The following is a 27,105-nucleotide window of genomic DNA, read 5'->3' as shown; positions in this document are numbered from 1 at the left end:
AGAAGAAAAGGTAGGGAAGAGAGAGTCAATTGGAGGTGCAAACAGTATTACTCAGCCCTCCTGGACCATCTCCATGTAGCAGCAGGGAGCTCACCCTGGAGCCTGGGTATCAGTGAGGAAGCTTCAGGGCTGTCAACGAAGCTTTTAATTGAGGCCTTTATTCAGCAAGGAACTTAGCCCATGCATAACTTTAAATGCTGACTGTCTCGCTGTCCCCATAGCCCGGCCACCTGCTCCCGCAGATCTGTCTTTCCCAGGCCGGTGTCCAAAGACCAAGAAAGTCCTCTGAGGGTAGGGCAGGGCAGGGCAAGGTGTGGGCAGCGGCCTCGGACGTTGCTATTACGCATGCCCAGCTCCTGCGCATGCTCAATGCAGTGAAGTTCCGGCCGGGCCGGGCCTAGGTAGTGGAGCACCGCGCCGCGACCAAGCTTGCGGGCGGGCTCAGGCTGACGGGCGCGGCGGTGGCCATGGCGGACGAGGCGGCGGGGCTGGACGAGGCTCTGCGGCGCCAGGCGGACACGGTGCGGCGGCTGAAGCAGGAGAAGCCCGGTTCGCAAGAGGTGAGTCTGGTCCGCCCTCGCCTCTGCCCCACCGGGCAGGGGGCTCGGACCCTACCCGGGCTGCCTCTCCGGTGCGGGCCGGGCGGGGGCAGGCTGCCTCCCCCAGGCTGTGCTGCTCACCTGCCGCCCGCTCTCTGTCCCCAGGTGGCTGAGCAGGTGGCGAAGCTGCTGGAGTTGAAGGCACAGCTGGGCGCAGAGGAGGGGAAACACAAGTTTGTGCTCAAGACCCCAAAGGTGAGTCCCCCCACTCCGGGCTCTGGGCTGTAACAGTTGCTTGCCCTCCCCCTTGGATGGGGGAGAGCCCAGCAAGGCCTGACTCAGGAGCATCCGCTTGGAGAAATGAACTGCAGACAGCGTAGTCTGGCTCCGGGCCAGCATGTTATCGGATCCTGGCTTGCCAAAGGTAGAGGCAGCTGAACCTCAATTCCAGCCACACTTACACATCTGGCAAAGGCTCCGTGTGTGCTTACAAGGATACATAGAGCCCTGAGACTCAGGCATGTAAATAGCCAGGACTAGAGCAGTCAGACTCAGAAATTAAGGCCTAGGAAAGCATGCTTTTGATTTCGCTCCACTTCATAAAGCTGCTGGAGGTACTGCCAATGGATCTGCCCTTCTGAGAAAACTGCAGTTAAATACATTAATCTAGACCAGTGTTTCTCAATTGGTGTTCCACGGAACCTGTTAGGGTTCCGCGAGCAGCTGTTCTCCGCGCCGCCGAAAAAGGGAAGATGTCTCGGATTTTCCAGCGGAGGGTATCCAGCGTAAGTCTAATTTAAGTGAGAAATGCTAACCTTTGCTTATTTCGACATTTGAAGACTGCTAAGGGTTTGGGGGGTTCCGCAATTATTTATGGAGTTCAAAAGGGTTCCGTGGCCAAATTTAATTGAGAAACACTGATCTAGACAGAATATCCCACCCTCTTCCTCCAGCTATTTGTCCCCGCCTCACTCCACCAAATATGCAATGCCAACTTCTTCCTCTAGCTGTATTTATATAAGAATTCTTAAAAGTTTTTCCAAGTGGCGGCACACTGTGAGTGTTAATGTAGACAGGGCTCTGGCTGACTGCCAGCAGTGCAAGACCCATGTTGTCTAACCGTTTTGAGCACATGAATGTAACACAGTGGTAAAACCATTTGCAGTCTCTGGCACCTGGTCTCTGTGAAGCTGAGCTGAGAGTGATGATACTGAAACTTCAGGAGAAATCTCTGTATAGACAAGGTCTTGTGTCTTTCATTTTCCTTATCTGTGGGTCATCTTCCATAAGAGCCTTGTGTGTATGAGCCATGCGGCTTCATACTCCTCTTTAGAACATATGTCTTTCAAAAGGACTTGTAAACCTAAAACAGAACCATGTAGATAGAGTAATGAATTAATGGCTGAAAGATCATAGAATCCTAGAAGATTAGGGTTGGAAGGGACCTCACGAGGTTATCTAGTCCAACCCCCCGCTCAAAGCAGGACTAACCTCAGCTATATCATCCCAGCCAGGGCTTTGTCAAGCCGCAGCTTAAAATCCTCTAAAGATGGAGATTCCACCACCTCCCTAGGTAACCCATTCCAGTGCTTCACCACTCTCCTAGTGAAGAACTTTTTCCTAATACCCAACCTAGACCTCCCCCACTGCAACTTGAGACCATTGCTCCTTGTTCTGTCATCTACTACCATTGAGAACAGCCTACCTCCATCCTCCCTGGAAACCCTCTTTCAAAGACTCAGTGCATTAAAAAACATTTTTTTTTCAAAATCAGCCACAAGCTAAGCTTCCTGGTTTCATCACCCTGCTCTGTTTTTGTATCTCATTCCCTTTTACTCTAATAAAAGTGTTTAAAAAAAAAAAAAAAAAAAAAAGTGCAGAGATTCTCATGGGTAATGAGAACATCTGCATGTTGCATCCAAAAATGACAAAATACCCCAAAATAACTTAGATTTAAATCCTCAAGCTTCAGGACATAAACTAATCACAAAATGACTAGGATTAGAAATAATTCCCCTGTGGACAAATTATTCCATACCATAATTGTCCGTTTTGGGGTTTCTTGTATCTTCTATGCCTCTGGGAATTCTGCACCAAAAAATTAAAAATTCTGTGCAAAATATTTTAAAATTCTGCATATTTTATCTGTGAAAATAACACAATATAATCACACCATTTTCACTTATTTTGGTAATTTATTTCAAAATACCTGTCATCAAGGTTGTCTGTAACAATACAGATGACAAAAAAGATCAGAAAATGTTTTTTGACAAATAAATTCCTTAGTAAGCATATTAGCACATCTGTATGGCTCCACAGTGAGCAAGAGGGACAGAGTCGTGCATGCATGCCCAACCCTGTCCCCCTGATCCATGTGTGGGGCAAGCAGGCTCCACCTAGCAGGATCCAAGTATGGAGGGGCTTAGTGTGGGGTGATCCATATGTGGGGTGAGAGGCTTCTGTGTGGGGCAGTCTGGGTGCGGCGGGTCCATGTGTGGGAAGGATCTGGATGCACGGGGGTTCTGGGTGCAGAGGGAGTGAAACTGCTTCTCTATTGATCTGCTCCTTTTTGACCAGAGATCATGCTGGCTATTCAGCAGAGGAGCTGACAGCTGAAAGCATCTGCATCAAAAGGTGCGTGTGGTTATCCAAGCTCCAGCAGTTATAGCCTGGGCAACTCCGCCCATCCAGCTGTGACCTGATAAGGGAACCCAAAGTCTAGCCCAGTGTGCCTGTGACAGATCAGTGACTAATCTGTGATTAGTCTGTGATCTTTAGGGCTTAGTGGTGATAAGTAAGGCTAAGATTGTCACAGTTATTTTCAGTAAAAGTCAGGGACAGATCATGGGCAATAAACAAAAATTCACGGAGGCCTGTGACCTGTCCTTGACTATTACTAAAAAAATAACTGACAAAATGGGGAGAAAGAAGGGTCCAGGACCCATGCTGCTGCAGCTCTTGGGTCTCCCCTGTTGCCCATGGTGGTGGTTAGCTCTGGAGTCACCCCCCACTGCCCATGGCCTCTGGGAGCTCCAGGGTCCACCTGTGGTGTCTGGGAGCTGCAGGGTAGCTGCCCTACGGCTGAAGTGGAAAATGTCACCGAGGTCTCTGGAAGTCATGGATTCCATGAGCTCCATGACATAATCTTAGCGTTAGTGATAAGTAATCCTGGTGAACAGTTTGCATTAGTTACATTTTCAAGGCTATTCACCAGGAGAAGGGCTAGAAAACTTTTCTTTTACAAAAATTGCTCTTCTGAAATTGAAATGAAATTCATTTCAAGCCCCACCCCTGCTGCACAAGCCAGCTCTGCCCTAAGGTAATGAGTACATGCGGGAGGAAAGGACGCTATGTAGCATTTTCCCTGGAGCAGCCACACCATTTACAGTGGTTGCCACATCTGGTGAAAAGACCAGGAAGCAAACAGCTCAGGTTTCCCAGCCTTGTAGCTGATGAAATGTGTAGCTGATGTTAGATCTCTGCTTGATGATGGATCTCGCTGCTGGGGTAGTAGAGTGACAATTCTTAAAGTACACTGAGGCTGGCCACATAGGACATAATGGTTAGTGAGTTTTAATCTGCTGTAGATGTTTTTCTCTTTAGAATTTTACAGAAGTTCAGGGATTTTGTCTGTTGCAGGTTCCTTAAAACGTGTCCCCAATTTCAAAGATGGTAAGGTGATTTCCTTTAACACCCAATTCAAGTGAATGAAGGAACTTAGCATTGCTTAGGGCTATAGTTTGCTGAAATAGCAGTGAGGAGTGTGGTTGTGGTGTAAATGGCTGAATAGATCTGTAGGCTCAAAGGCTGTATGCACCCTATATAGTACTGTGGCAATCTTCAGGCAGCCTTCTGCCCTTGGTATAGCAAGTGGCCATGGCAGCAGCTGGAGCACTAGTGCCAAAGCTGGCAGCTAGCCTACACTAGCACTGCTATGCATCCTAGCCTCAGGGATTCCACACTGGTGCTATACCAATGGTAGAATAACTGCAAAAAATTGCTAGTGTGGCCAGGGCTAGAGACATGACAAACAGTCACTAGAAACTGTTTAAAAAAAAAAAAAAAAAAGGAAACATCTTTTTCTAGGGATTTTTTGTGTCTGAGATGCAGCGTCTGGCATAGCTAGCAACAGGGCGTGCCGCCTGCCTATGTGTCTGCCTTCTTCTAGGAGGGCCCCTCCTTATAGACACGAGAGTTCAATCCTGGGCCTTTTTACTTTTGGGCCTTTGCTGAGAAAAGCAGCAAACTTAATGTCATTTGTGATGGTGGTTTCTGTGATGTGGAAGTCTGTGCATTAGCCACTGGACAGAGACCCCTCAGTTCATTCCCCATAGGTCACTAGGCAACCTACAGATGGTAATGAATGCTGACCACTAAGTTGGGTTGCATTTGAATCAATGACTAATAGATGATAGGCTGGATAACTTGATCCCTTGATCCATCTAGCTCCTGTGCTCCAAATTTTAGCTAAAATAAAAAAGTAACTAGTAAGATGGCAAAAGTGGAAGAAACTCTCTAGTTGTTTAAAATGTGAGACAGTTTCCCGCTTCTCAAGATCTGGAGAAATGTTAGCCACAGCCTCCCAGTTTCTCTGCCTGAATGACATCTCAGCACTAAACGTAACATTAAAAGCCAATCTTCATTTTCTGACCCACAGACTCATATGTTACTCAATATTATGTGCCCCCTTTCTCTCCTGACCCCACGTATGACACTATCAGTAGAAGAGGCAATTACAATGAAAGAATAAGGACTGAATTTAGTAATAGTCAGCCATAGCAGTTTTTGGATGTCTAAGGGGATGATCAGAATGATTGTGAGTCTAACAAAGAAGAAATTAAATAAAAAATCTCATCCCCTTCACATAGCAAAAGTGCACTCAGGAGACAAGTATCAGACCCTCTGGCCTCACTTGCTAAAATGTCCAATTTCTCTGTGTAAAGGAATTCTTAGATTAAAACAGCTATAAATCTGATGCTTTATTCCTCAGTTTCCAAAGTGTCTCTGTCTTCTCAGCCTTATCCTCTAGTGGGATGATTTTACCAGACACTACCTTTCCTTGGTGCCTCTGTAGACTGTGAGCTCTTCAAAGCAGGGACTTTTCCTTCATATGTGTCTGTAAAGGGCCAAGCATGCTTTTGGTCCTGTAGAAGTAATTGTATCTATATTGGATTCTGCATCTTCTGGCTCATAAAGTTTCCCTCTGTAGCCTAGGAACCCCTGGCCCCCATTAGCTATGTGCTACCTAGCAGCTGTCTAACTAGCTAGGGTCACTTCTGGGCAGCATCTTGGGGCTTTCACCTGCACTTAGAGATGATCCAAGGGTCTCTTATTCTTCTCTGGGATGGAGCTTTTGCTTTCGGTTAGTTCCCTTTCAATAGGTGTATTGATGCTGTTCCCTGTTGTGTATCCCTATGTCACTGGCTTTGTAAATATTTTAGATGCATGACACACCTAGTCCAGGGTTTCATTCCTGTCTGCTTCTGCCATGTATAATGTACCCATCCATGTTAACATTCGTCTTGGCAGAATTGTTCAACTAGCTTAGACCACGTTGGTTCTCTGCTCTCCTTCTCACCCACTTCCCTTTGATTTGACTCTCAGGGCACCCGGGACTACAACCCCAAGCAGATGGCCATCCGGGAGAAGGTCTTTGACATCATTATCAGCACCTTCAAGCGCCATGGAGCTGAGGTCATCGATACTCCTGTGTTTGAGCTGAAGGTGAAGGCAGGGACTGTGAGGTGACATCTGGGAGTGGGTTGCTGTGCTGCTGAAGGTGCTGACCCCTGAGTTGGACATGATCCCCAGGCCTATAGCTATGTGCCCCTTGAAACCTTTTGGTTCATTTTAAAGGATGGTAGCTGCATTAGTCATGACCTAAAGGGCAGGGTCCCTGACTAAGACCTCAGTGTGAGCAGCGCCCATGGAAAGTGAGAAACTTCTGTAGTAAAGCTGTGGTGGGAGGAGGGTTAGGCTACCCTGGCTCATCACATGGAATGTGGCATTTCCTTGCTTCCTCACTGAGCCTCTTGTTGCAGCCAGCTTTGTGCTCCTAGACTCTGTCCCTTCTCATCTGAGATGCCATCTCCTTGTTTCATATAGGAAACTCTGACGGGGAAATACGGGGAGGACTCGAAGCTCATCTATGACCTGAAAGATCAGGGGGGAGAGCTGCTGTCTCTTCGCTACGACCTGACTGTATCCTGCCAGAGTCCCTGCTCCTGGCGTGCTGATATCAACCATCTCATCCTACTTAGTATATTCACTGATGGGTGGGCAGTGTCATCCAGAGGCCTCGAGGGAGCTAGGGATAGCAGTCTCTGCCTGGGTCTTTGATTCCAGCTCCTCAGTGGTGGGGCAAGTCATGCAGCATGGCCCAATGGGTAGAGCACAGGTCTGGGAGCAGAGACCTGAGATCTGTTCCTGGCAATGCCAGACTCACTGCAACTTACTTTACTCAGCTGTTTTAAATGTTATTCACCCCTTCACATAACACAAGAACCACAGGTCACCTGATGAAATTAATAGGCAATAGGTTTAAAACAAACATAAAGTATTTCTTCACACAACGCACAGTCAGCCTGGGGAACTTGTTGCCAGGGAATGTTGTGAACACTAAAAGTATAACTGGGTTCAAAAAAGAATTAGATGAGTTCCTATTAGCCATGATGGTCTTGGATGCAATCCCATGCTCTGCATGTCCCTAAACCTCTGACTACCAGAAGCTGGGACTGGATGATGGGATGGACCACTCAAATTGCGCTGTTCTTTTTGTTCCCTCTGATGTATCCAACCAGCCATGTTGGAAGCGAGGATGCTGGGTTAGATGGACAATTGGTCTGACCCAGTATGGTCGTTCTTAGGCATTAACGAAACAAAATATCTGATATAATGGTTGCTGGAGGGCTGTCTCCTTTTCTTCCCCTTGGCTTCAGTGATTGGGGCAGTGAGCATGAGTGTCTCTTAGCCATTCTTCCTGGAGAAGGGTGTATACCCTGCTGAGCCTGGATATCAGCGGAGCGGTTAACCAGACTTCATTCTGTGCCCTAGTAGCTGCCTGCAGAGTGATAACCGGGCTGCTTAGACATGTAGTAGAAATGAAGCATAACACCCTTTGCTACAATAGCAGAGAAGTTGGGTGACCTGTCTACACCAAACCCCTTGGGAAGTGCTGGCTGGCTCCTGTCCTGGACCTTCCAAGCCACGGGAAGCTCTTCTTACGTTCCACCCTTAACCCTTTGTGCTCAGGTGCCCTTTGCTCGTTATTTGGCGATGAACAAAATCACCAACATTAAGCGCTACCACATTGCCAAGGTTTACAGACGGGATAACCCGGCCATGACAAGGGGCCGCTACCGGGAGTTCTACCAGTGTGTGAGTACCTGTAGCGTGAGCACTCTCTGTGCAGCAGGGAGCTGTGTGCCTGGGCCCAGGGTTCCCCATGGAGCACAGAGCAGGTGGACCTATATGTGTGACTAGGTGCTGGCTCCCCTCAAAGTACAAGGAAGTGGACAGGGAGGATGAGAACTCCATGTGTTTCTGGTGCCTGGGTTCCTCTTGGGGTGCTGCATGGGGTGCTGTGTATCTGGGGATCCTAGTTGCTGCTGGGGTGCCCCGGATACATTACATTGCTTAGATTCTCACTGTCTTTGCTTATACCCCAGGATTTTGACATCGCCGGTCAGTTTGACCCCATGATTCCTGATGCCGAGTGTCTGAAGATTGTGCATGAGATCCTGAGCGGGCTGCAGATTGGAGACTTCCTCATTAAGGTAAAACCAGAGCCAGTGCCAGTGCTGGCTTCTCTGGACTGGAATGTGAAGTGAAGAGCATTCTCCTTGCTGTCTGCTTGTTCCCAGTCTCAATCTGGCAGCACCGGCGCTCTCTGTAATGCACACAGCAACTTGATCCAGAACCTCTAGTGTCTGTGGCATCTTCTGTCTTATAAACCATCTATGCTAGGCTTGAAACTGGCTGTCACCCGGCAGCCACCATCTCAAGCTGCTCTTCAGAAGGGAGTTCTCTGGTGGACAGGGTCACCCAACTCTTCTACTCCTCTGCCTGTTGTAATAAAGGGTGTCATGCCTCATTTCTGGGATGTGTCTAGCATGCTTTGCTCCAGGAGGTGTAGAGTTATTGATCCAAATTTGGGGTCCATTGATCAAGGGGTTCTGTAGATACAACCCCCAGCCCCCCAAAAAGTCCCAGCTTTTCTCAAAATTGAGAGATTCTACCAGCATTTTTTCTACACAGATCTAGGGATCAAATCATGGCTCTGATCCCGGCACAGGGGTCCCTAACACTGGGCATCTATCCCATCTAGTGCATGGAACCCGCTGTCCCTTCGGGGAAGTGAAATTGAAAACAAAATTTGTGAAAGAGCTTAGCTTTTCAATTATGCATATGCCTAACTATTCCTAAGCTGCACAAATTGGGTGGCAGGGGCACTCAGGAATGACAGCCACCGTATTTCCTAGTAGTTAGAATGATGGACTGGGACTCAGTAAATCTGAGCTCTATTTTTGGCACTGCCACAGGCTTCCTCAGTGACCTTGGCCAAGTCACAGTATTGTTCTGTGCCTCAGTTTCCCCATCTGCAGAATGGAGAAATACTATTTCCTTTCTTGGTAAAGTGCTTGAGATCTGATGAAATGTGCTGCATGAGAACTAGATAGTCTCATTACATGGCAACAGTAGCATCTCATCTCCAAACCTACATGGTCATTATAACTGCCCCTAAATGACCAGTAACTCTTATCAACAACATTTCTTACTGTTCAAAACATTAAAAATTCGCTGACATTAAATTTGGTTAACGCAGAGTTAAGGTTGCCCAGTGACAGCTCGTGCTCTGCAGAATTCAAAACTTGTGAAAACCAGGAAATAGAGAGTAAAAGTACATGCCCACACAACCATAATTCTGTCTTCTTATACCAATGCTCCCCATACCCATAACACATTCCTGCACTCTGCCTTTGCATTGTACTGAAAAGGAGCTACTTCTACACTTGCCCTATACTCAGCTCCACAGAAGGAACACCACAACTGTTACATTTTACACCCCCTTCACCCTTAGACACCTGATGCCATCTAACATTATGCCTTTCTACTATACCTTCACTTCCCTTTCATTAAACCAACAGACAGCGTTCATCTTCTGCCCAACTGCTGACAATCCCCAGGTCAAGAACACCCCTGCACCCTGCTACTCATCCGCCTCATTTCAGTATTATGTTGTATCTCCCAAGATACACGTGTACCTCTTCCCTTTGATCACACACACAGGTCAGGAGAGGGGCTCACATACACCCTTAGAGGGGCACAGCCTCTTCCCCCTCCCTGAGATCGCATCATATTATAATCATGGGTCTTCCAAGCTGCACCAGCTAATCCCTTCACTATTCAATGCAGTGACGCACCCACCACGGTGAAAGCATCTGGAGTGCATGCAGCTAATTCCAAGGGGCTTTGCCAGCTGCAAGGGGGCAGAGTGAACGTGGTCTGGGCATGAACCTTCGCTCTGTATTTCCTCCTCCTTTTCAGAAGCTTGAGTTTTTCGGGCATTGACATTCTGGAAGGGCACAAGATACCACCCAGCAACCTTAACTCTGTGTTAATGAAGCTTTTTCACAGTGAATTAATCTCTGCTGCAGACTGTCATTCCAATTGTTTGAGACTCTCCCCATCTGGAAGACTTTCCAGGCTTCAAATCTCTACTCTCCCCTTTTTCTGCATGCCCTCTTTGTGCTTTTACTCCTTTGAGAGAAGGTGACTAGAACTGTCCTTGGTATTCCAGATGAGGGCATGTCTAATGGATTGTAGTGTTTCCAGTATTCCCTGTCCCATTCCTTTTGCATCCTATTTTCATGTTTGGCCACTGCTGCTCACAGGTTTTCATTGATGCTCAGGTTTTTTCCCCTGAGTGGTGGTAGTTAGATTTCCTCTGCTGTGCATTCCCTTGCATTTGAATTCATTGAGATTCATCTGTCCATGTACCTTGCTTGGCTTGGTCTCTCAGATGTTTATCAGACTTGGCTAACTGTAATAAATGTCATCTGTACACTTTGCCACGTCGCTGCTTGCTGATGTGTTCAGTAAATGCTGGTCCTTATACAAAAACTTGGGCCCCCTGCTTTTAATCTTTGCCATGCTGAAAATTGACTATTTTCTCCTCTTTGATTTCTCTCTTGGCCAGTTTGTGATTCATGATAAGACTTTACTTTTCATCCATGACTCTGTCATTTCCTGAATAGTCTCCTGTGAGGCCTTTTGTCAGGGGCTGGAAAGTCCAGCTAAATTGTTATCCAGTTCTCATTTATCCATTGGTAGCAGTAGCAGCTTAGCTCCTGGACTTCTGGGAGCTGATGGTTGTAAGGGTAGCTGGCTAGCTTGGGGTGGCAGTGGCAGTCAGACCGCCTTCTCCACCCCCAAAATCATAGAGGAGTAAAGCTGAAGATTCTGTCCTAATTGGGGCATTTCCACTGGGTTCCTATCGAGTGACTCTGCTTCCTTCCAGGTCAACGACCGGCGTATCCTCGATGGGATGTTTGCAGTTTGCGGTGTGCCAGACAGCAAGTTCAGAACGATTTGCTCCACTGTGGACAAACTAGACAAGGTAAGGGCTGAAGTTTCCTATTCCTGCTGCTTTGTGAGTTTCACAGCCTTCACAGTCAGGACAGACTAAGGGCAGTGGAATCTGTCTGGAGAATACTAGTTTTATGTTAAGTTAATAACATTGAGTTATTTCGCTTCCTCCTTCTCCTCCCCATGTGTGGGCGGCGCAGTGGCATACCAAGGGTCTCTGGCGCCCGGGAGCCAAGCCTGCATTTGCATGCCCCCCCCTCAGGCCTTATGCCCCTCCCCGACCCCAGCAGGGCAGGAGGGGTCCCAGTGCTACCCCCCAGCTCTCCCGGGGACAGGGTGTCTGTAGCTGCAGGGGGTGGGCATGAGGTTTGAGGGCAGGGAGCAGAACAAATGCAGGCTTGGCTCCACCGCTCCCCCTCCCTGCACTTACCCGCTGTGCAGCACCCGCATCTCCTGCTGCAGCCCGGAGCCAGCTTGAATGAGGTGGCCACATGGACTGGGCCAGCCCTTCACGATCCGCGGGGGGGAGGCACTATGGGGTGCCCCTCTGAGCCTCCTGTGCCCCTCGCCCATCGTGAAGGGCTAGTGCCCCCCCTCAGGCCAGTGCTCGGGGGCCTGGCCCCCCTGTACTCTCCCTCAGTACGCCCCTGGGGGTTCAGCACCTAGATGCTGTAACTAGATCTCCACGAAACATCCTATTTCCTTTAACATCCCCAGTGGGCTCCTGAACAAACAGATTTACAGTGCAATTCACCCTAAATCCATGGGATTCTGCACATCTCTTTATTCAACATCACGGAACTTAAAGGATGAGCTGCCGGTTATTAACCTGGAGCAGTACAGTTCCCTGTGTGTCTGGAGCAGGGATCCCACCACCCTACTCTTGGTTGCTATTTCGAATCCATGCTGCATCAGAATGTTCAAAACCTTTTGTCTAGTTCAGTGGTTTTGGGGCCTTGTTAGAGCCCCGAACAGATCTGTGGTATGGATGGAACCTTGCTAAGCTTTGGAGTCTGGCATATGCCAGACTGCTGCAGGAGGGAATAGAAACCAGGATCCCACTGGCCAGCCACACCTGAGTTTTGGCAGGTGAATTTGCAAATGACTAGGATGTAGAAGCATTGTCCTGTCAATGGCTCAGTAAATACCACCCTGTGAGCAAGTGCTATATAGCTCAACAGCGCTCCATTCAGCATCAAGGCAGGAGACATCCTGTCTGTGGAGGCTGGGCATTGCTGTCTGCAGTGTCTGTGGGAGACTGGGATCATGTGCAGACTTGTCACTTCAAAGCATCCCCTGCCCCCAGTCAGCGTGTATGTCCTGTGAGTAAGGAAGGAGCTGCATTGTGGAAGCTTAGGGAGATGGGATAATGGGAAAGCCATCTCCATGTTCCAACCAAATGAAAGCACAGAGGGAGCAAAGAGAGACCAGCCTGAAGAAGCTGGGAGGAGTGGGAGTGGATGACCATAGACAATGCTGCTGTAATCAGGGAGAAAGGAATATAAGAGAGATTCCGTGTGGTAGGGTCAAGGGAGATGAAGTGCAAGCATCAGTAAAGGCAGGTCCCCTACGTCCAGTATGACTTGCCTCAGAAGCCTTCTCTACATCACAGAATGCTAATGCTGCACCCCCACCATGCTTGTCTGTGTCAATACACATGCGCAAGCATCACTCACCACAATTGTGGCCTGTGTCAGGTCCCACTGTATCTTTGCAATGCAAGTCTACGCTGAAAGTACTGTGGGGGCTGCTATTGCTGCGCCATGGGAATTAGGTTTCCTAGTGCTGTCCCGCAGTGTTCCCGAAGCAACAGTGCCAGAACCTCAGATGGGGGGCAGGGCACGAGGCCCTGCTCCTCTTCTTGGCTGCGCCCTGCTCTTCCTCTTCCCTGAGGCCTTGCTCCCTGACCAGACCGAAAGCAATCACTGGGTCATGGTACGAGCCACCCAGGGAGTATGGGTCGCTGTGGGGAGCCCTGGACCCTCCACCTGCCCAAGGGCACCCCCTGGCCTGTGTCTCCACTCCTTGGGGTGCACCACCTAGGGCAGGTGTGGGGCTCCCTAGGTGACTCTTACCATGCCCAGTTTCCAACCTGGCCAGAGGGTGGGGCCACAGAGAGGGGCCAGGCCTTGTGGTGAGCAGGGGCTAAGCCCTGGTCCAGGAAGAGGCTGGCAGCACTGGGCAGGTGCAGCATTTTGCAGTAGGTGCAGCCCCGCCAACACTGCTCTGTGCCTGCCCGAGGCTTGCAGTTTGGGGGTGTCAATGCTGCCCCCCCCCAAATTATGCCAATGTTAAAAAGGGAGCAGGCATAGCCCCCAGTTCCTGCACCCCTGTCCTGATGCACTTTCCATAGTCGCTCTGGTCAGTGTCTCCAGACTACTCCCATTATTCTAGGAGTGTCAGCTACTGCAGTCTTAAGGTTTTTCCTTCTAAAAATGTAATGAGAGATGTATATGCAATTTTCCAAAACACCGGTTATGTGATTTATTGGAAAAAGCTATGGTTCATATAGTTAAAATAATGTGGTACAGAACCTCTGTACCTGTGCATTGCTACTCCCACAAACCCCTGCTTCGGAGACCTCTGCTGGAAATGCAGGGATAAGTACCCACAATGCACAGGATCTGCGAGTTTCTTGGGGTCTGACAGCTTATGCCAACCAGCCAGGCTGGCTAGTGCGGATGAGCTGTAATGGTGCACTTCTCTATTGTAGCCAAAGCTGAATGATAACAGCCAAGCACACTGCGCTCTCAATTAGCTTTGACTTCAGGGCAGCTTTTGATCAACAATAGCAGTAATTCTCACCTCCACTTTGCTTTGTGAAGATGAATGAAGTCAAAAGGTGGATTGGCCCTCACCTGCCGGTCTAGAGACAGTTTTCTTCGCAGCCGACTGCCCAGCTGAATAGAGTCTTGACTGTAATTTCCAGGCAGACTTTACAAAGCTGGAGTTAAGGCTGTAAATGGCTTTGCTCTTCTGTGCTAACTGAAGGGGGGAAAACCTTAAAATAAAATTGTAACGAGTGGGAGCCAGAAACCAGACCACTGGAAAGTCTGTAAACAGAGTTAAAATCCAGATAAGGAGCCAGATTAAGGCACCTAGGGCCTTAGGGACACCGTCTGACGCAGGAGAGGCTCTGTGACTTCCCTCTGCATGGTCCCCCCCACACACTTGGCGTCCTGATGGCAGGGGCCCTCTCCCTTTCTAGAGAGGGACAGATATTGGCATAGGGTCCCCTTCTTCCCTCTCCTCCCCCAGAGCAGGGGCAACAGGGGCAAGGATGATCGCAGGAAGCTGCCACAGTATTTAACCTGGTAGCTAAGGTGTAGATGGTTGAGAGGGTAGGCTGGGCCCACTGCAATCTTCTCCTTTTGCCATACACACAGTCTTGTGCTGGAGTAGTGTTGGCTACTCCTTACATCATGCAGTGTGTCTTGATGTTAATACCCCATTCAGATGAGTAGGACTGTTCCCCCTCTAAGAGCGATTGTTTCAGACTCTCTGCAGACTCAGTAGATATAGCTGCACCAGTTACACTTTGTGGTTTTGAGCTTTCCTTTGCAACTATGAGGGGTAGGCACTTTTACAAAAGTTGAAATTTGATGTGCTCACCCGACTGCAGGAGCGGGGGCCCTGTGCCAGGGCCTAAAGCAGGGGTGGGGAACGTCCGGCCCGCGGGCCATATAAGGCCCGTGAAATCATTTGGTCCGGCCCGCGGGATCATTCGGCAGTGGGGGGGAATTCGGCGGCGGCGCGGTTTCGCGGCGGTGCGCGCGGTTCCGGGGGGCGCAGTGCCCTACGCCGAAACCCTGCCGCCATTTGCCCCTTTTCGGCGGCGGGGGGGAATTCAGCGGCGGACACTCAGCCGTCTTCCGTGTACCACCATCAGGCCCTTGGCACAAAAAAGGTTCCCCACCCCTGGCCTAAAGTGTCTGTACCTTAATCTGGCCTGCCTGTACTCTCAGCGCTGAGAGCCATCCTTGCAACTGAGATGTCTACTGCACTTCAATTATTTTCATATGTTTTAAATTATTAACAGTGAGAGTTTTACCCAGGGCCCAGCCCTGCCAGCACATGGCAAGCGCTATCCTTGCAGTCACTGGGAGTTGTGCATTCCTGTGCAGGTTAGCAAAGGGTGTCAGTAGGACACTTAGAAACTTGCTGGAATGTGTATCAGATTCAGAGGAATTTTGGGGAGAAAAATCTACATGGCTGCTTCAGTGAAGTCACTCAGGACACACAGGAAAAGACATAGTGGTTAGTCAACTAACTATATCTTTGAGTCACTGTGAATAAAAACAAAGTCTGCAGCAGCTGGTTTTATCTTTAGCAGCCCTCCTTTCCCCATTGCTCTAGAAGAACTTCTAACACTTGCATTCTTCTTCCTGGGGATGCCTCCTTTAATGACTCTAACAACATTGAATAAAGGCTGCTAGCTGGAGTCTTGGGTTTGAATGCTCAGCAGTGGAAGAGTTAATGCTAGCATTCTGTGATTGTTTTAACATTTTGTTGAGATGAAGTTTGTGTGTCTTTCAGGCTGGCGTGTCTGTGGTATAGTGGCACAGCTATGGTGCTGCACCTGTGCTGCTTTAGTGTAGACGCTTCTTACATCGATGGAAGGGATCTTTCTATCACTGTAGTTAATCTGTCTCTCGCAGGCGGTAGCTAGGTCATCAGAAGAATTCTTCCATCAACTTAGTTGTATCTACACCGAACTATAGTGCTGAGGTCACAACATTTTTTTCACAGCCCTGAGCGATGTAGTAGGATGATCTAATTTTTAAGTGGAGACAAGGCCTGAGTTATTTCAGGCTGTTGGCTGCACACTCAGGCCTCATCTACACTAGGGAAGTGGTGTGGTTCCTACAATGAGATCATAACACATTGTAAACCCTAATGTACAAAGGGCAAGGTGTAGTTTTACCTTGGTATAGCTGGTCATTTTGCCCTGTCTGTGCTAGGGTTTTTATAGTATGTTAGTGATTTCCCTGTAAAAATGACACCTTTTTTCTTAGTGTAAACATGCCTGGAAGCCTGCATCTGCACTGGGAAATGTGGGATCTGCAATTCATAACCAGAGCAGCAGCAAGAGCTGTATCACTGACGGGTCTTGGGTGGGGGCTCAGATATTTTTACTGTTGTAACCCTGGCCTGAGATCAAAACAAAAGCTTTGTTTGTTATGTCACCCCTGAGTTCTGTGGTAGCTTTGCTCCATGTTCTTGCTTGATTAATTCCATTACTGCTGCTATCCCGGGGTGGATTTACAAGATGATTTTAAGGAAGGGCATGGGGTAACATTGTCAGAAGAACAGCATCCCAAGGGGACGTCTAGGTAAGTGGGTAGTGTGTGTTGGATACTCTTATTGAATATGCTCTTTAGTGTAGCGCTCCCAAGAAATATACTAGTTAAGAGGGGAATGAATGGCCTGGTCTAGTGGGCTACTACTATATATATTTGGCTATTCACTTCTAAATGTTGGCACCCTGCGTCATTACTCCACAGACAATTGAGTCACTAACAGAAGCAGCCAATCTGTTCTTCTTCATTGCTATCTCTCTTTGTAGCAGTGTGATCGCAGGGCTAGGAGCCCAGGTACTCCTGCTAATCCCAGCTTTGAAGCTGATCCTAGCTGTGACTTTGGAAAAGCCACTTAGCCACTGTGTGCCTCAGTTTCCCCTCTGTTAAATGGGGAGATAAATACTTACTGATTGTCGGTGCTGTGGGGTAGGTTTGTCTGCAAAGTGTTCACTGGTGTTTCCTTTTCTACAGACTTTTTCCCCTCTCTTATTTTCTCTTAGCCCTCTCTAGCTTTGTTCTCACCTTCTTCCCTTATAACCATTTTTTCTGTACTTTCTTTTACTCCTTCCCCCACATTGTTCTGTTTCACATGAGAGAAAATGACTAGATCCTGGAACTCTGAGCCATAAAGGTGCTTTAGAGTCTGATTTCTTAATTCTTCTTTGCAGCTCTATTTATATGAATCAGGACAGCAGCAGACAGGGAGAGATGGTCATCAGTGCTCCACTGAGAACAATGCCCAGGAGCAGCGGGTTCAGCCAAGGGAGCTGTGATTAATGTTCTCATCTCCTCCACCCCAGGTGACATGGGAGGATGTGAAGAGCGAGATGGTGGGAGAGAAGGGGCTCTCGCCAGAGGCTGCGGATCGCATTGGGGAATACGTTCGACTGCATGGTGAGTTATGTTAAACTGTGAGACCTGGTTCCCTGTCCAGCCACATCCAGGCCAGTCGAGAGTCCATGCGGGTCATTTCACCTTTCCAGCAGCTACTGCGGCTTAGAATCATAGAATATTAGAGTTGGAAGGGACCTCAGGAGGTCATCTAGTCCAACCCCCTGCTCAAAGCAGCACTAACCTCAGCTATATCATCCCAGCCAGGGCTTTGTCAAGCCTCAGCTTAAAAACCTCTAAAGATGGAGATTCCACCACCTCCCTAGGTAACCCATTCCAGTGCTTCACCACCCTCCTAGTGAAAAACTTTTTCCTAATGTCCAACCTAGACCTCCCCAACTGCAATTTGAGACCGTTGCTCCTTGTTCTGTCATCTGCCACCACCGAGAACAGCCTAGCCGCATCCTCCCTGGAACCCCCTTTCAGGTAGTTAAAGGCCGCTATCAAATCCCCCTCACTCTTCTCTTTTGCAGACTAAACAAGCCCAGTTCCCTTAGCCTCTCCTCATAAGTCCTGTGCTCCAGCCCCCTAATCATTGGTCGGTCCTGGGGCCGGTTTTGTTCAACATCTTCATTAATGATCTGGAGGATGGGGTAGATTGCACCCTCAGCAAGTTTGCGGATGACACTAAGCTGGGGGGAGGGGTAGATAGGATACAGAGGGACCTAAACAAACTGGAGGATTGGGCCAAAAGAAATCTAATGAGGTTCAACAAAGAAAAGTGCAGAGTCTTCCACTTAGGAAGGAAGAATCCCATGCACAGCTATAGACTGGGGACCGACGAGCTAGGCAGCAGTTCTGCAGAAAAGGACCTGGGGGTAACAGTGGATAAAAAGCTGGATATGAGTCAGCAGTGTGCCCTGGTTGTCAAGAAGGCTAATAGCATATTGGGCTGCATTAGTAGGAGCATTGCCAGCAGATGGAGGGAAGTGATTTTTCCCCTCTATTCGACATTGGTGAGGCCACATTTAGAATATTGTGTCCAGTTTTGGGCCCCCCACTACAAAAAGGATGTGGACAAGTTGGAGAGAATCCAGCGGAGGGCAACAAAAATTATTAGGGGGCTGGAGCACAGGACTTATGAGGAGAGGCTAAGGGAACTGGGCTTGTTTAGTCTGCAAAAGAGAAGAATGAGGGGGGATTTGATAGCGGCCTTTAACTACCTGAAAGGGGGTTCCAGGGAGGATGGGGCTAGGCTGTTCTCGGTGGTGGCAGATGACAGAACAAGGAGCAACGGTCTCAAGTTACAGGGGGGGGGGGGGGGGAGTCTAGGTTGGACATTAGGAAAAAGTTTTTCACTAGGAGGGTGGTGGAATCTCCATCTTTAGAGGTTTTTAAGCTGAGGCTTGACAAAGCCCTGGCTGGGATGATATAGCTGAGGTTAGTGCTGCTTTGAGCAGGGGGTTGGACTAGATGACCTCCTGAGGTCCCTTCCAACTCTAATATTCTAAGATTCTATGAAAACCAGCCCCAGGACCGACCCCTGTGGCACTCCGCTTGTGACTGGTTGCCAGCTAGACATGGAGCCATTGGTCACTACTCGTTGAGCCTTATGCTCTAGCCAGTTCTCTATCCATTTTATAGTCCATTCATCCAACCCATACTTCTTTAACTTGCTGATAAGAATACTGTGAGAGACCGTATCAAAAGCTTTGCTAAAGTCAAGGTATATCACATCCACTGCTTCCTTGATCCCTGCATGGGAGGGTCAGGGTTACCCAGATATTGAGCTGCTCTTTTTCAGGCCGAGATGACTTGCAGCCTGTGCGTCCCAGGTAGGTTGGGTGGGTGGTGTTCCCTGGAAGGGAGATGGAGATGCAGGTGGCTATGACCCAGGCTGGGTGAAGCGAGTCCATGGGAGCATGATCCTCCCTGCCTGGTGTATTTCAGGTCTGTCTCGTTTTTGCAGATGGGCTGGGTCTGATTGAGCAGCTGCTCCAGGACCCTAAGCTGGCCCAGAACAAGCTGGCCCGGGAGGGGCTGGAAGACATGAAGCTGCTGTTCGAGTACCTGACCCTGTTTGGCATCGCAGATAAGGTGAATAGGGGAGGGGAACTGACCCAGGCCTGGCGGAGCAGCCCAGGGTCCCCGTTGTTGTACCTGCTAATGTGATTCCCCTTCTATCCTGCAGATCTCCTTTGACCTGAGCCTGGCACGGGGTCTGGATTATTACACTGGGGTGATCTACGAGGCCATCCTGCTGCAGCCTCAGAACACCCATGGGGAGGAGCTGGTCAGCGTGGGCAGTGTGGCTGGAGGCGGCCGCTATGACGGGCTGGTGGGGATGTTTGATCCCAAAGGCCGCAAGGTGCCCTGTGTGGGAGTCAGCATCGGAATCGAGCGGATCTTCTCCATCATGGAGCAGAAAGTGGAGGTGAGTTCCACCTGGCTCCACCTTCCCCTTTCATTCCAGGGTTATGAACTGGCACCTGCCATTCCTCCATGCTGACCCAGGGCTAATCAAAAGCTTCAGGGCAGGGGAGCTTGTAGACTCAACCTGTGTTTGTCACCCACTTAGTTACTTCGCTACATCAAATTGCTGTGTCTGTCTACGTGATCAGCTGGTTTTAGGCAGGTAAATATTAGATCAGCACAGCAGTGGCTGGGCATTCTCTGTAGCTCCATCTCACAACAAAAGACTTGGACTCAGAGCCTCTAAGGCCCTGCTCACATGACTCTTAATAAAAAAGGAGTTGGGCACCTCTTACATCACACAGTTCACAGTCAAGTCCAGGTAAAGCTTAGAATGGCATGAGACTGAGGGGCTAGAGCCCTCTTTGCAGAGTGGATGGTAGCCCTGAGTATTTTTACAGCCAGATTTTCAAAGGTGCCCAGCCTGAGACATCTTGGACCTGGCTTTCTGAGGTTTTGAGCACCCAAACTCTAGCTGGAGCCAGTGGGAGCTGCAGGTGTTCATGACCACTACAGTCACACCTTGGTTTGGGTACCTGAGGCACTTGGACTCAGCAGCCACTTCTGGGAATGTCCACCATAATAGCTTGCAGTACTGGATAACTCCATCTGCCCAGGAGGGGATCCCATTGGCAAGGAGGAGATCATAGCTGGCTTTGGAGGTCCATTGCCATATGTCACATTTACATCAAAGGGCACTGAGGAATTCTGTGGAGTGGACTCATTATTAGTGAAGTCCCCAGGCCAGCAGATAATGAAGTGGCCTGAAAGTGTCTCCTCTGGGCTGCTCAGTCTTAGAGCAGTTAGCCAGACTTCAACTCTCCTGTGCTCCATTCCAGCAGAGAGGGACAGCAACTTGTAGCCACAGTTACAGACCATGTGCCCACTTGCTATGGCACTGACTACCCAGCAGAAGTGCCAGTTAAAAGGGAGAGCATCAAGGGTTAAAGGAGACAACATTGGATGGGCAAGTCCTTTTTTATACTCCACGGCATGTAGCAAGGGCTGGAAGGATGTCCCAGAAAAAGATTTTTTGTTTTTACTCTCAAAATTTTCCAGGAAATGAGACAAAACCCGGTGTGGGAGTCTTCCCAGCCTGTGCTTCAGGGACAAGGCTCTGATATTTCTCTTCTGTTATTCATCGTGTGGTAGTGGCCAAAGGCCAGGTTCAGGAGTGGGCCTTTTAGGGTCACATGCTGCATTAACACACAGGAAGATGGAAAATACAGCACCCGCCCCAAAGAGCTTACAGACCAAAAGACAAAGCAGTACAGCACAGATTTGTCAAGGTGACAGCTGCCATGCAGTTGTGTTCATGGTTTTTAATACACTGAGCAGGGAGGATGGAGTTCATGTTCTAATGGGGGAAAGTGGAGTCTGTCATCACAGACAGCCAGGAATTGTGAAGGTGCCTCACCCCATCCCCATAGTGCTACCACCGACCTCCACTCCTTTTCTTCTTCCGTTCCCCAGCCCCCTCCTGCTGGACTGCAGGGGACTCTGCTTCTGGGAGCTTTTCTGCCAGATCTGTGTTAGGAGTTGAGTTAAATAGGTGCTTACAGAAGCCAGAGCCCAATGTAGGCTGCTGGCTTATCTCACAGCCCCAGCAGGACTGGCAACATCCCAGCCCTTTTCCTCAAGGTTTCATTTATTGTTCAAACTAACACAAGGCTTTTCCCCAGTCCTCCAATGGGCCATTGGCCTGGCAGGTCCCTTGCCATAGGAGCCAACCTGCTTCCTGTAGCCTCCCTCTTCATCTGAGCTCTTTTAATTTATATGGGATATACCTGACCCCTTCCCAGCTGGAGCAGATCATTCCTTCTCCCAAGTCCAAACACCTGTTCTCATAACAGGGCTGGCTGGCCTTTAATGGGGCAGATCACCCAGGGGTCAGTGCTGAGACCAGTTTTGTTCAACATCTTCATTAAAGATCTGGATGATGGGGTGGATAGCACCCTCAGCAAGTTTGCAGATGATAGTAAGCTGGGAGGACTGGTAGATACAGTGGAGGGCAGGGATAGGATACAGAGTGACCTAGACAAATTGGAGGATTGGGCCAAAAGAAATCTGATGAGGTTCAACAAGAACAAGTGCAGAGTCCTGCACTTAAGATGGAAGAATCCATGAACTAATATAGACTCGAGACCGATTGTCTAGGCAGCAGTTCTGCAGAATAGGATCTGCAGGTTACAGTGGACAAGAAGCTGGATATGAGGCAACAGTGTGTCCTTATTGCCAAGAAGGCTAATGGCATATTGGGCTGCATTAGTAGGAGCATTGCCAGTAAATCAAGGAAAGTGATTATTCCCCTCTATTTGGCACTGGTGAGGCCACATTTGGAGTCCTGTGTCCAGTTTTGGCCCCCCCCCCCCCCCCCCCCCGCGACTACGGGAAGGATGTGGACAAATTGGAGAGAGTCCAGCCGAGGGCAACAAAATGATTGGGGGCTGGTGCACATGACTTATGAGGAAAGGCTGAGGGACTTAGGCTTGTTTAGCTAGCAGAAGAGAAGAGTGAGGGGGGATTTGATAGCAGCCTTTAACTACTTTAAAGGAGGTTCCAGGGAGGATGGATTTAGCTGAGGTTAGCCCTGCTTTGACCAGGGTGTTGGACTAGATGACCTCCTGAGGTCCCTTCCAACTCTGATTCTATGGAGCTAGGCTGTTCTCACTGGTAGTAGATGACAGAACTAGGAACAATGGTCTGAAGTTGTAATGGGAGAGGTCTAGGTTGGATATTAGGAAAAGCTTTTTCACTAGGAGGATGGTGAAGCACTGGAATGGGTTATCTAGGGAGGTGGTGGAATCTCCATCCTTAGAGGTTTTTAAGATGCAGCTTGACAAAACCCCGGCTTGGATGATTTAGTTGGGGTTGGTCCTCGTCCTGCTTTGAGCAGGGTGTTTGACTAGATGACCTCCTGAGGTCCCTTCCAACCCTAATCTTCTATAATTCTAATGCAACCTGACAGCAATACCTGCCCTGCTTGATTGCTCATGTTTCAGTTTCTTGTGATTTCATGACCCTCGCTCTCCAGTCAGCCATAGAGTCCACCAGCGAACACAGACCAGACAAAATCTGAATTTCTCATGTTAAGAAAACAAATCTTTTTAGGCTGCCGCCTCCTCTCCACTTTGTGGCACAAGCCCAAGACTTCCCCTTAACAGGTGACCTTTACAAGGGGCCTCTTTCAGGCAAACTAGAGCCAGGAAAATGGCATTGTAACTGGCAGAAAGGGGAGGAAGAATATAAAGATGGTGAAGCTCCTGGCCTCCAGTGGGGCAGTAGAGTGGGAGAGAATGTGTTTACTCAAGCTTGGCATTGCTTACTTAGTGGTACCTGGCTCAGTCCGGGTCTTACCTTTCCTGCTGCTGTTGTGGAGCTGGTGACGGTTTTCTGTAAGGCTATGTCAGTGAGAGTGCATCCATTACACCGGGAAGGTCTCTGGATGGAAGCTGCCATGAAATGGCTAATCTCCGGCAGAAACTCCAGCCCCATGGCACTGGAGTGGGGAAAGTTAAATAAAATTGGATCCCAAAGAAATTAGAACGTAGAACTGTGGGATTTGGCTCATTGGGGTTTACAGGGACTCTTCCACTGCACCGCTGCTGCTGTTACTGCTGGCTTGTTCTTCCACTGTCTAAGCTACTGGCTTCTCAGTCCTCATTTAATGTAGGTTTGCAAAGTGCTCTGTGTGAAGTGGTGGTGCTCCCTGATAGAAAGGGTCTGGATGGGTGAGCGGTATCTACATCTTTGACAACTCTCACAAGATTCTGTCCCTGCATCTAGGCTTCAGAGGAAAAGGTGCGGACCACAGAGACACAGGTGCTTGTAGCAGCTGCTCAGAAGAAACTCCTTGAAGAGAGACTGAAGCTCATCTCTGAGCTGTGGGATTCTGGGATCAAGGTATGACTGGGAAGTGAGTGAAAGAGAAGGAAACTGGTTGGCTCCAGGCTTTCCGTTCCCGGTGCTGGGCAAGGACTAGAGCCATCCTGCTGGTCTTTTACCCATAAGTAGGAAGGAGGGAGACATGCCAGAAGAGTAGCAAGCCATGCCTACTTGAATGTGACCGTGTTGCCTGTTCTCTTCTATCCAGTCTCACCATTCCCACAATTAGGTACTCCCCCTTTCTCTGCATGAGGCAGGACCAGTCTCTGGGAAGGAGGTTTGGTACCCGTTTAAAGAAAGCAGTATAACTCACTCTACATCCTGGCAACACCAGCAGGTGGTTTCCAGACTTCCTGCTTTCCCTGAGCTATGCAGCACTAGAAATCCTTTGCACAAGTTCTCACTTGGCTCCAGATTGGTTTCCAAGTTGGGAATATCCCTAACCTCATTTACAGGGCAAAGAGCACTCTCTAGCATGCATCAGCTGCTCTTCTGACTCCAGCGGAGCTAAGACAGAGCCATGTGCCACTGCCTTGCCTAGCTGGGGAATATTGCATCTTGTGCTCTCCAGCTTCAGCTGTCAGGCCCACCATTGGCACTGGTAGGAGAGGCTTCCTAGGCTTCAGCAAAGCAGTATGGAGGAAAAGCGTTCCAGCTGTGCCCACTGCACACTTTGCTAATGCTGAAGGTTAAGCTGTTTTTCAGCTTTGGAAGAATTCTAATTGAGGTGCTCTTTAGAAAGGGGAGCCCCACCCCCTGCCTGGGGAGTGAGAGATCTGGTCCTGTTGCCTCAAATGCAACAGATGGGGAAATCCAAACACAGGAATGGCAACTGGGTGCCCGGAAAAATCAGCTGGTATCAAATGTATTGCTGTGCTGTGGACCCTCTCTAGGCAGAAATGCTGTATAAGAGGAACCCCAAGCTGCTGAACCAGCTGCAGTACTGCGAAGACACGGGAATCCCTCTTGTTGCCATCATAGGAGAGCAGGAGCTGAAGGATGGAGTCATTAAGCTGCGAGTCGTAGCTACTAGGGAAGAGGTGAGGATGCCTTTGCATATAAGGGGATGAGCTCAAGCTGGAAACCAACAGTCTTTGTCTTGCCAAAGATGAAATGAACTGGGGCCAGCCCAGTATGTGGGAATGGATTCAGGAGATTGAAGGACCAGTAATCTCTCAGCTACACAAATGATGGGTACCATAGCTGAATTTTCCCCTTATACCTCAACTGTGGATACAATGCAGCTGTATTAGTATGGGGACCTTCACACGTACTGCCTCTTAGGAGGCCTTTGGAGTTAATAGCAGCAGAAGGAATCAAAGGAGATAGGCGCATTCTTCTGACACGAAGTTGGTGAGATACAGGAAGGCTGTTTGATGTGGCAGGTACTGCAGAGGAGAAGGCTTGCCCACCAACAATGGCTAACCTGATTGGGGGAACAGAGGGGAGGCAGATACTAGATGAGGCCAGGGAGAGGAGGGGAGATAAGATCTGTGAATTGGTGACAATACTTAGCACGGATAGGCTAGAGCAAGTCTATGGGGGGACGGTTCAGAAACAAGGAAGGCATGGAGAGCCTGTGAAGGGGTTGGAGGATGGGGTGATACGATTGTGCTTCTTTACATGAGTAGAGGTGAATAGCAGCATTCTCTTGTGTGTTAGGGAATTGGAGCTTACGGATGCCAGAAAGAAAGGACAGTTCCACTATTTTGTCAGACAGGGCAAAAGAGTGCGATTTGGGGTATTCCTGGTGGACTGGAGAAGAATTGTTCCAGGAGGCTGGATTATAGGAGGGGAGTGGTTCTATTAATTCATTTTTTATTTGTTTTTCAGGTTAATGTTCGCAGGGAAAACCTCACTGAGGAAATCAAGAGGCAAACGTGCCAACCCTAGAGTACTTCCAGCCAACCGCACCTGCTAGTTTATTGGATTTCAACTGACACGGGGGGGATGGGCAGGACTTGTAGAGATTTCCTCTGTAAATGCCAAAGTTCTTGGCTATTTTGCTCATGACATATCAGCAGGGGTGCCGGGGGTCTTTGAAGCTGTATTTATTTATCATGAAATTCCTTTTCCCAGAGGGCGCAGAGATGCTACTTTGCCTTTTAAAGAATGTTGCGCTCCTGAGCATATGCAGTGAGAGAGCTGGAGAGGACGTTTCCTGAGACACTCTGGAGAATGCCAGCTTTGTGTTTGTGATCCTTACTAACTCACATCTATGATCATTACTATTTCTGGTCAGAGCTGTGGAGCCCTCTGCCATTGGCAGACACTGGGGATCTTGGTCCCAGCTTCATGTTCCTTTCTGTTTGAATAAACGTTCTGTACAGTGTACTTCTCTGGCTGGAGGGGAAATGACTTCGTCTCAAAGCGTAAAACATTCTAAGCAAACTTAATAAACCTTCTGACAGGCCCACACCTGCCTCCTGTGTTACTGTCTTCTGGGAGTGCCAGGATGTCAAGGCTTCTATTTCCCTTCCCAGATTATTCTGTAAAAAAGCTACAACTGTGATTCTTAATCCCTCCCCCTCTTCTGTCTGCAAAACCCAATGCTATTTACATGTTTGTTGAAAGTTGGAATTTTAAAATTTGTCCAAATCCCATCAAAATGTAGTGGAAGTTGAGTGCCTAATAACCATGGCCTTTTTGAAAATATCCCAGACTGATGAGAAAGTTGTATGCATTAAAGAGCAACATAAATCACTTTAAAGCAAATGTTGCATCTTCAGCAGAATGTTACAATTGTATACTATAACTCAAAAGTGGAACTCGAGCCTGGATATTTCTTAAATTAATGAAAATTTCCAGAGGGGTAGCCATGTTAGTCTGTATACAGCAAAAACAATGAGAGTCCTATAGCACCTTAAAGACTAACAAATTTCTGCAGGCATAAGCTTTCATGGGCTGCAACCCGCTTCGTCAGATGCATGAAATGGAAATCCATATCGGAGGTATCTATGTACATCCAAGGGTAAGAAACAATAATGGGGAAGGCAACAGTGACAATTACTTCTTGTAATGAGATAACCATTCCAAGTCTCTATTCAGACACAGTCTGATTGTGTCAAGTTTGCATATGAGTTCCAGCTCTGCAGTTTCTCGCTGAAGTCTGTTTTTGAAGTTTTTTTGTTGAAGAATGGCAACTTTCAGGTCAGCTACAGAGTGTCCTGGGAGACTGAAGTGCTCTCCTACTGCTTATGGATGTTACCATTTTTTGTCTGATTTGTGTCCATTTATTCTTTTGCATATTCTTATCACTGTTCACACGTTCTCACCTTCCAACCAATGGTTGTGAATAGGCCTCATCTACCCTAACTGAATTGACTTTGTTAGCACTTGCCCTCCCCATTGTTATGCTTCTTGCACTTGGATATATATATATATATATACACACCTCCTATCTGCGATTTCCATTTCATGCATCTGACGAAGTGGGTTGCAGCCCACAAAAACTTATGCCTGCAGAAATTTGTTAGTCTTTAAGGTGCTAC

General features: G+C 48.5%; 1 protein-coding gene across 3 annotated transcripts; it reads left to right on the top strand.

Annotated features, from left to right (window-relative positions):
• The first annotated feature begins 370 nt into the window (after positions 1–370).
• HARS1 (histidyl-tRNA synthetase 1) lies at positions 371–26,030 on the top strand. 3 transcript variants are annotated; one of them, XM_067566898.1, is made up of 13 exons: positions 373–560; positions 705–794; positions 6,144–6,263; positions 6,645–6,740; positions 7,791–7,916; positions 8,207–8,314; positions 11,059–11,157; positions 17,227–17,320; positions 19,227–19,354; positions 19,449–19,691; positions 23,516–23,632; positions 24,508–24,654; positions 25,448–26,030. In XM_067566898.1, the coding sequence occupies exons 1-13, from the start codon at positions 468–470 to the stop codon at positions 25,505–25,507; spliced, it is 1,521 nt and encodes a 506-aa protein (XP_067422999.1). In that variant the 5' UTR covers positions 373–467; the 3' UTR covers positions 25,508–26,030. The 3 variants fall into 3 exon arrangements, with proteins under 3 accessions (XP_067423000.1, XP_067422999.1, XP_067423001.1); XM_067566899.1 differs by lacking the exon at positions 24,508–24,654 and having other exon boundaries at positions 371–560; XM_067566900.1 differs by lacking the exons at positions 6,645–6,740; positions 7,791–7,916.
• Positions 26,031–27,105: the final 1,075 nt, after the last annotated feature.

Source organism: Emydura macquarii, unplaced genomic scaffold (assembly GCF_026122565.2).
Source record: "Emydura macquarii macquarii isolate MOO-44397 ecotype Brisbane River unplaced genomic scaffold, CSIRO-AGI_Emac_v2 contig_2768, whole genome shotgun sequence".
NCBI lineage: Eukaryota > Metazoa > Chordata > Testudines > Chelidae > Emydura > Emydura macquarii.
The sequence above is the reverse complement of the archived record's forward strand: the minus strand, read 5'-3'. Positions and strand labels throughout refer to the sequence as shown.

Bases quoted from the DNA above. Each gene is read 5' to 3' on its own strand.
- HARS1 (XM_067566898.1), top strand. From the start codon at position 468: ATGGCGGACGAGGCGGCGGGGCTGGACGAGGCTCTGCGGCGCCAGGCG. The intron at 7,917-8,206 runs GTGAGTACCTGT...CTTATACCCCAG, and splicing joins ACCGGGAGTTCTACCAGTGT to GATTTTGACATCGCCGGTCA. The intron at 8,315-11,058 runs GTAAAACCAGAG...GCTTCCTTCCAG, and splicing joins TTGGAGACTTCCTCATTAAG to GTCAACGACCGGCGTATCCT.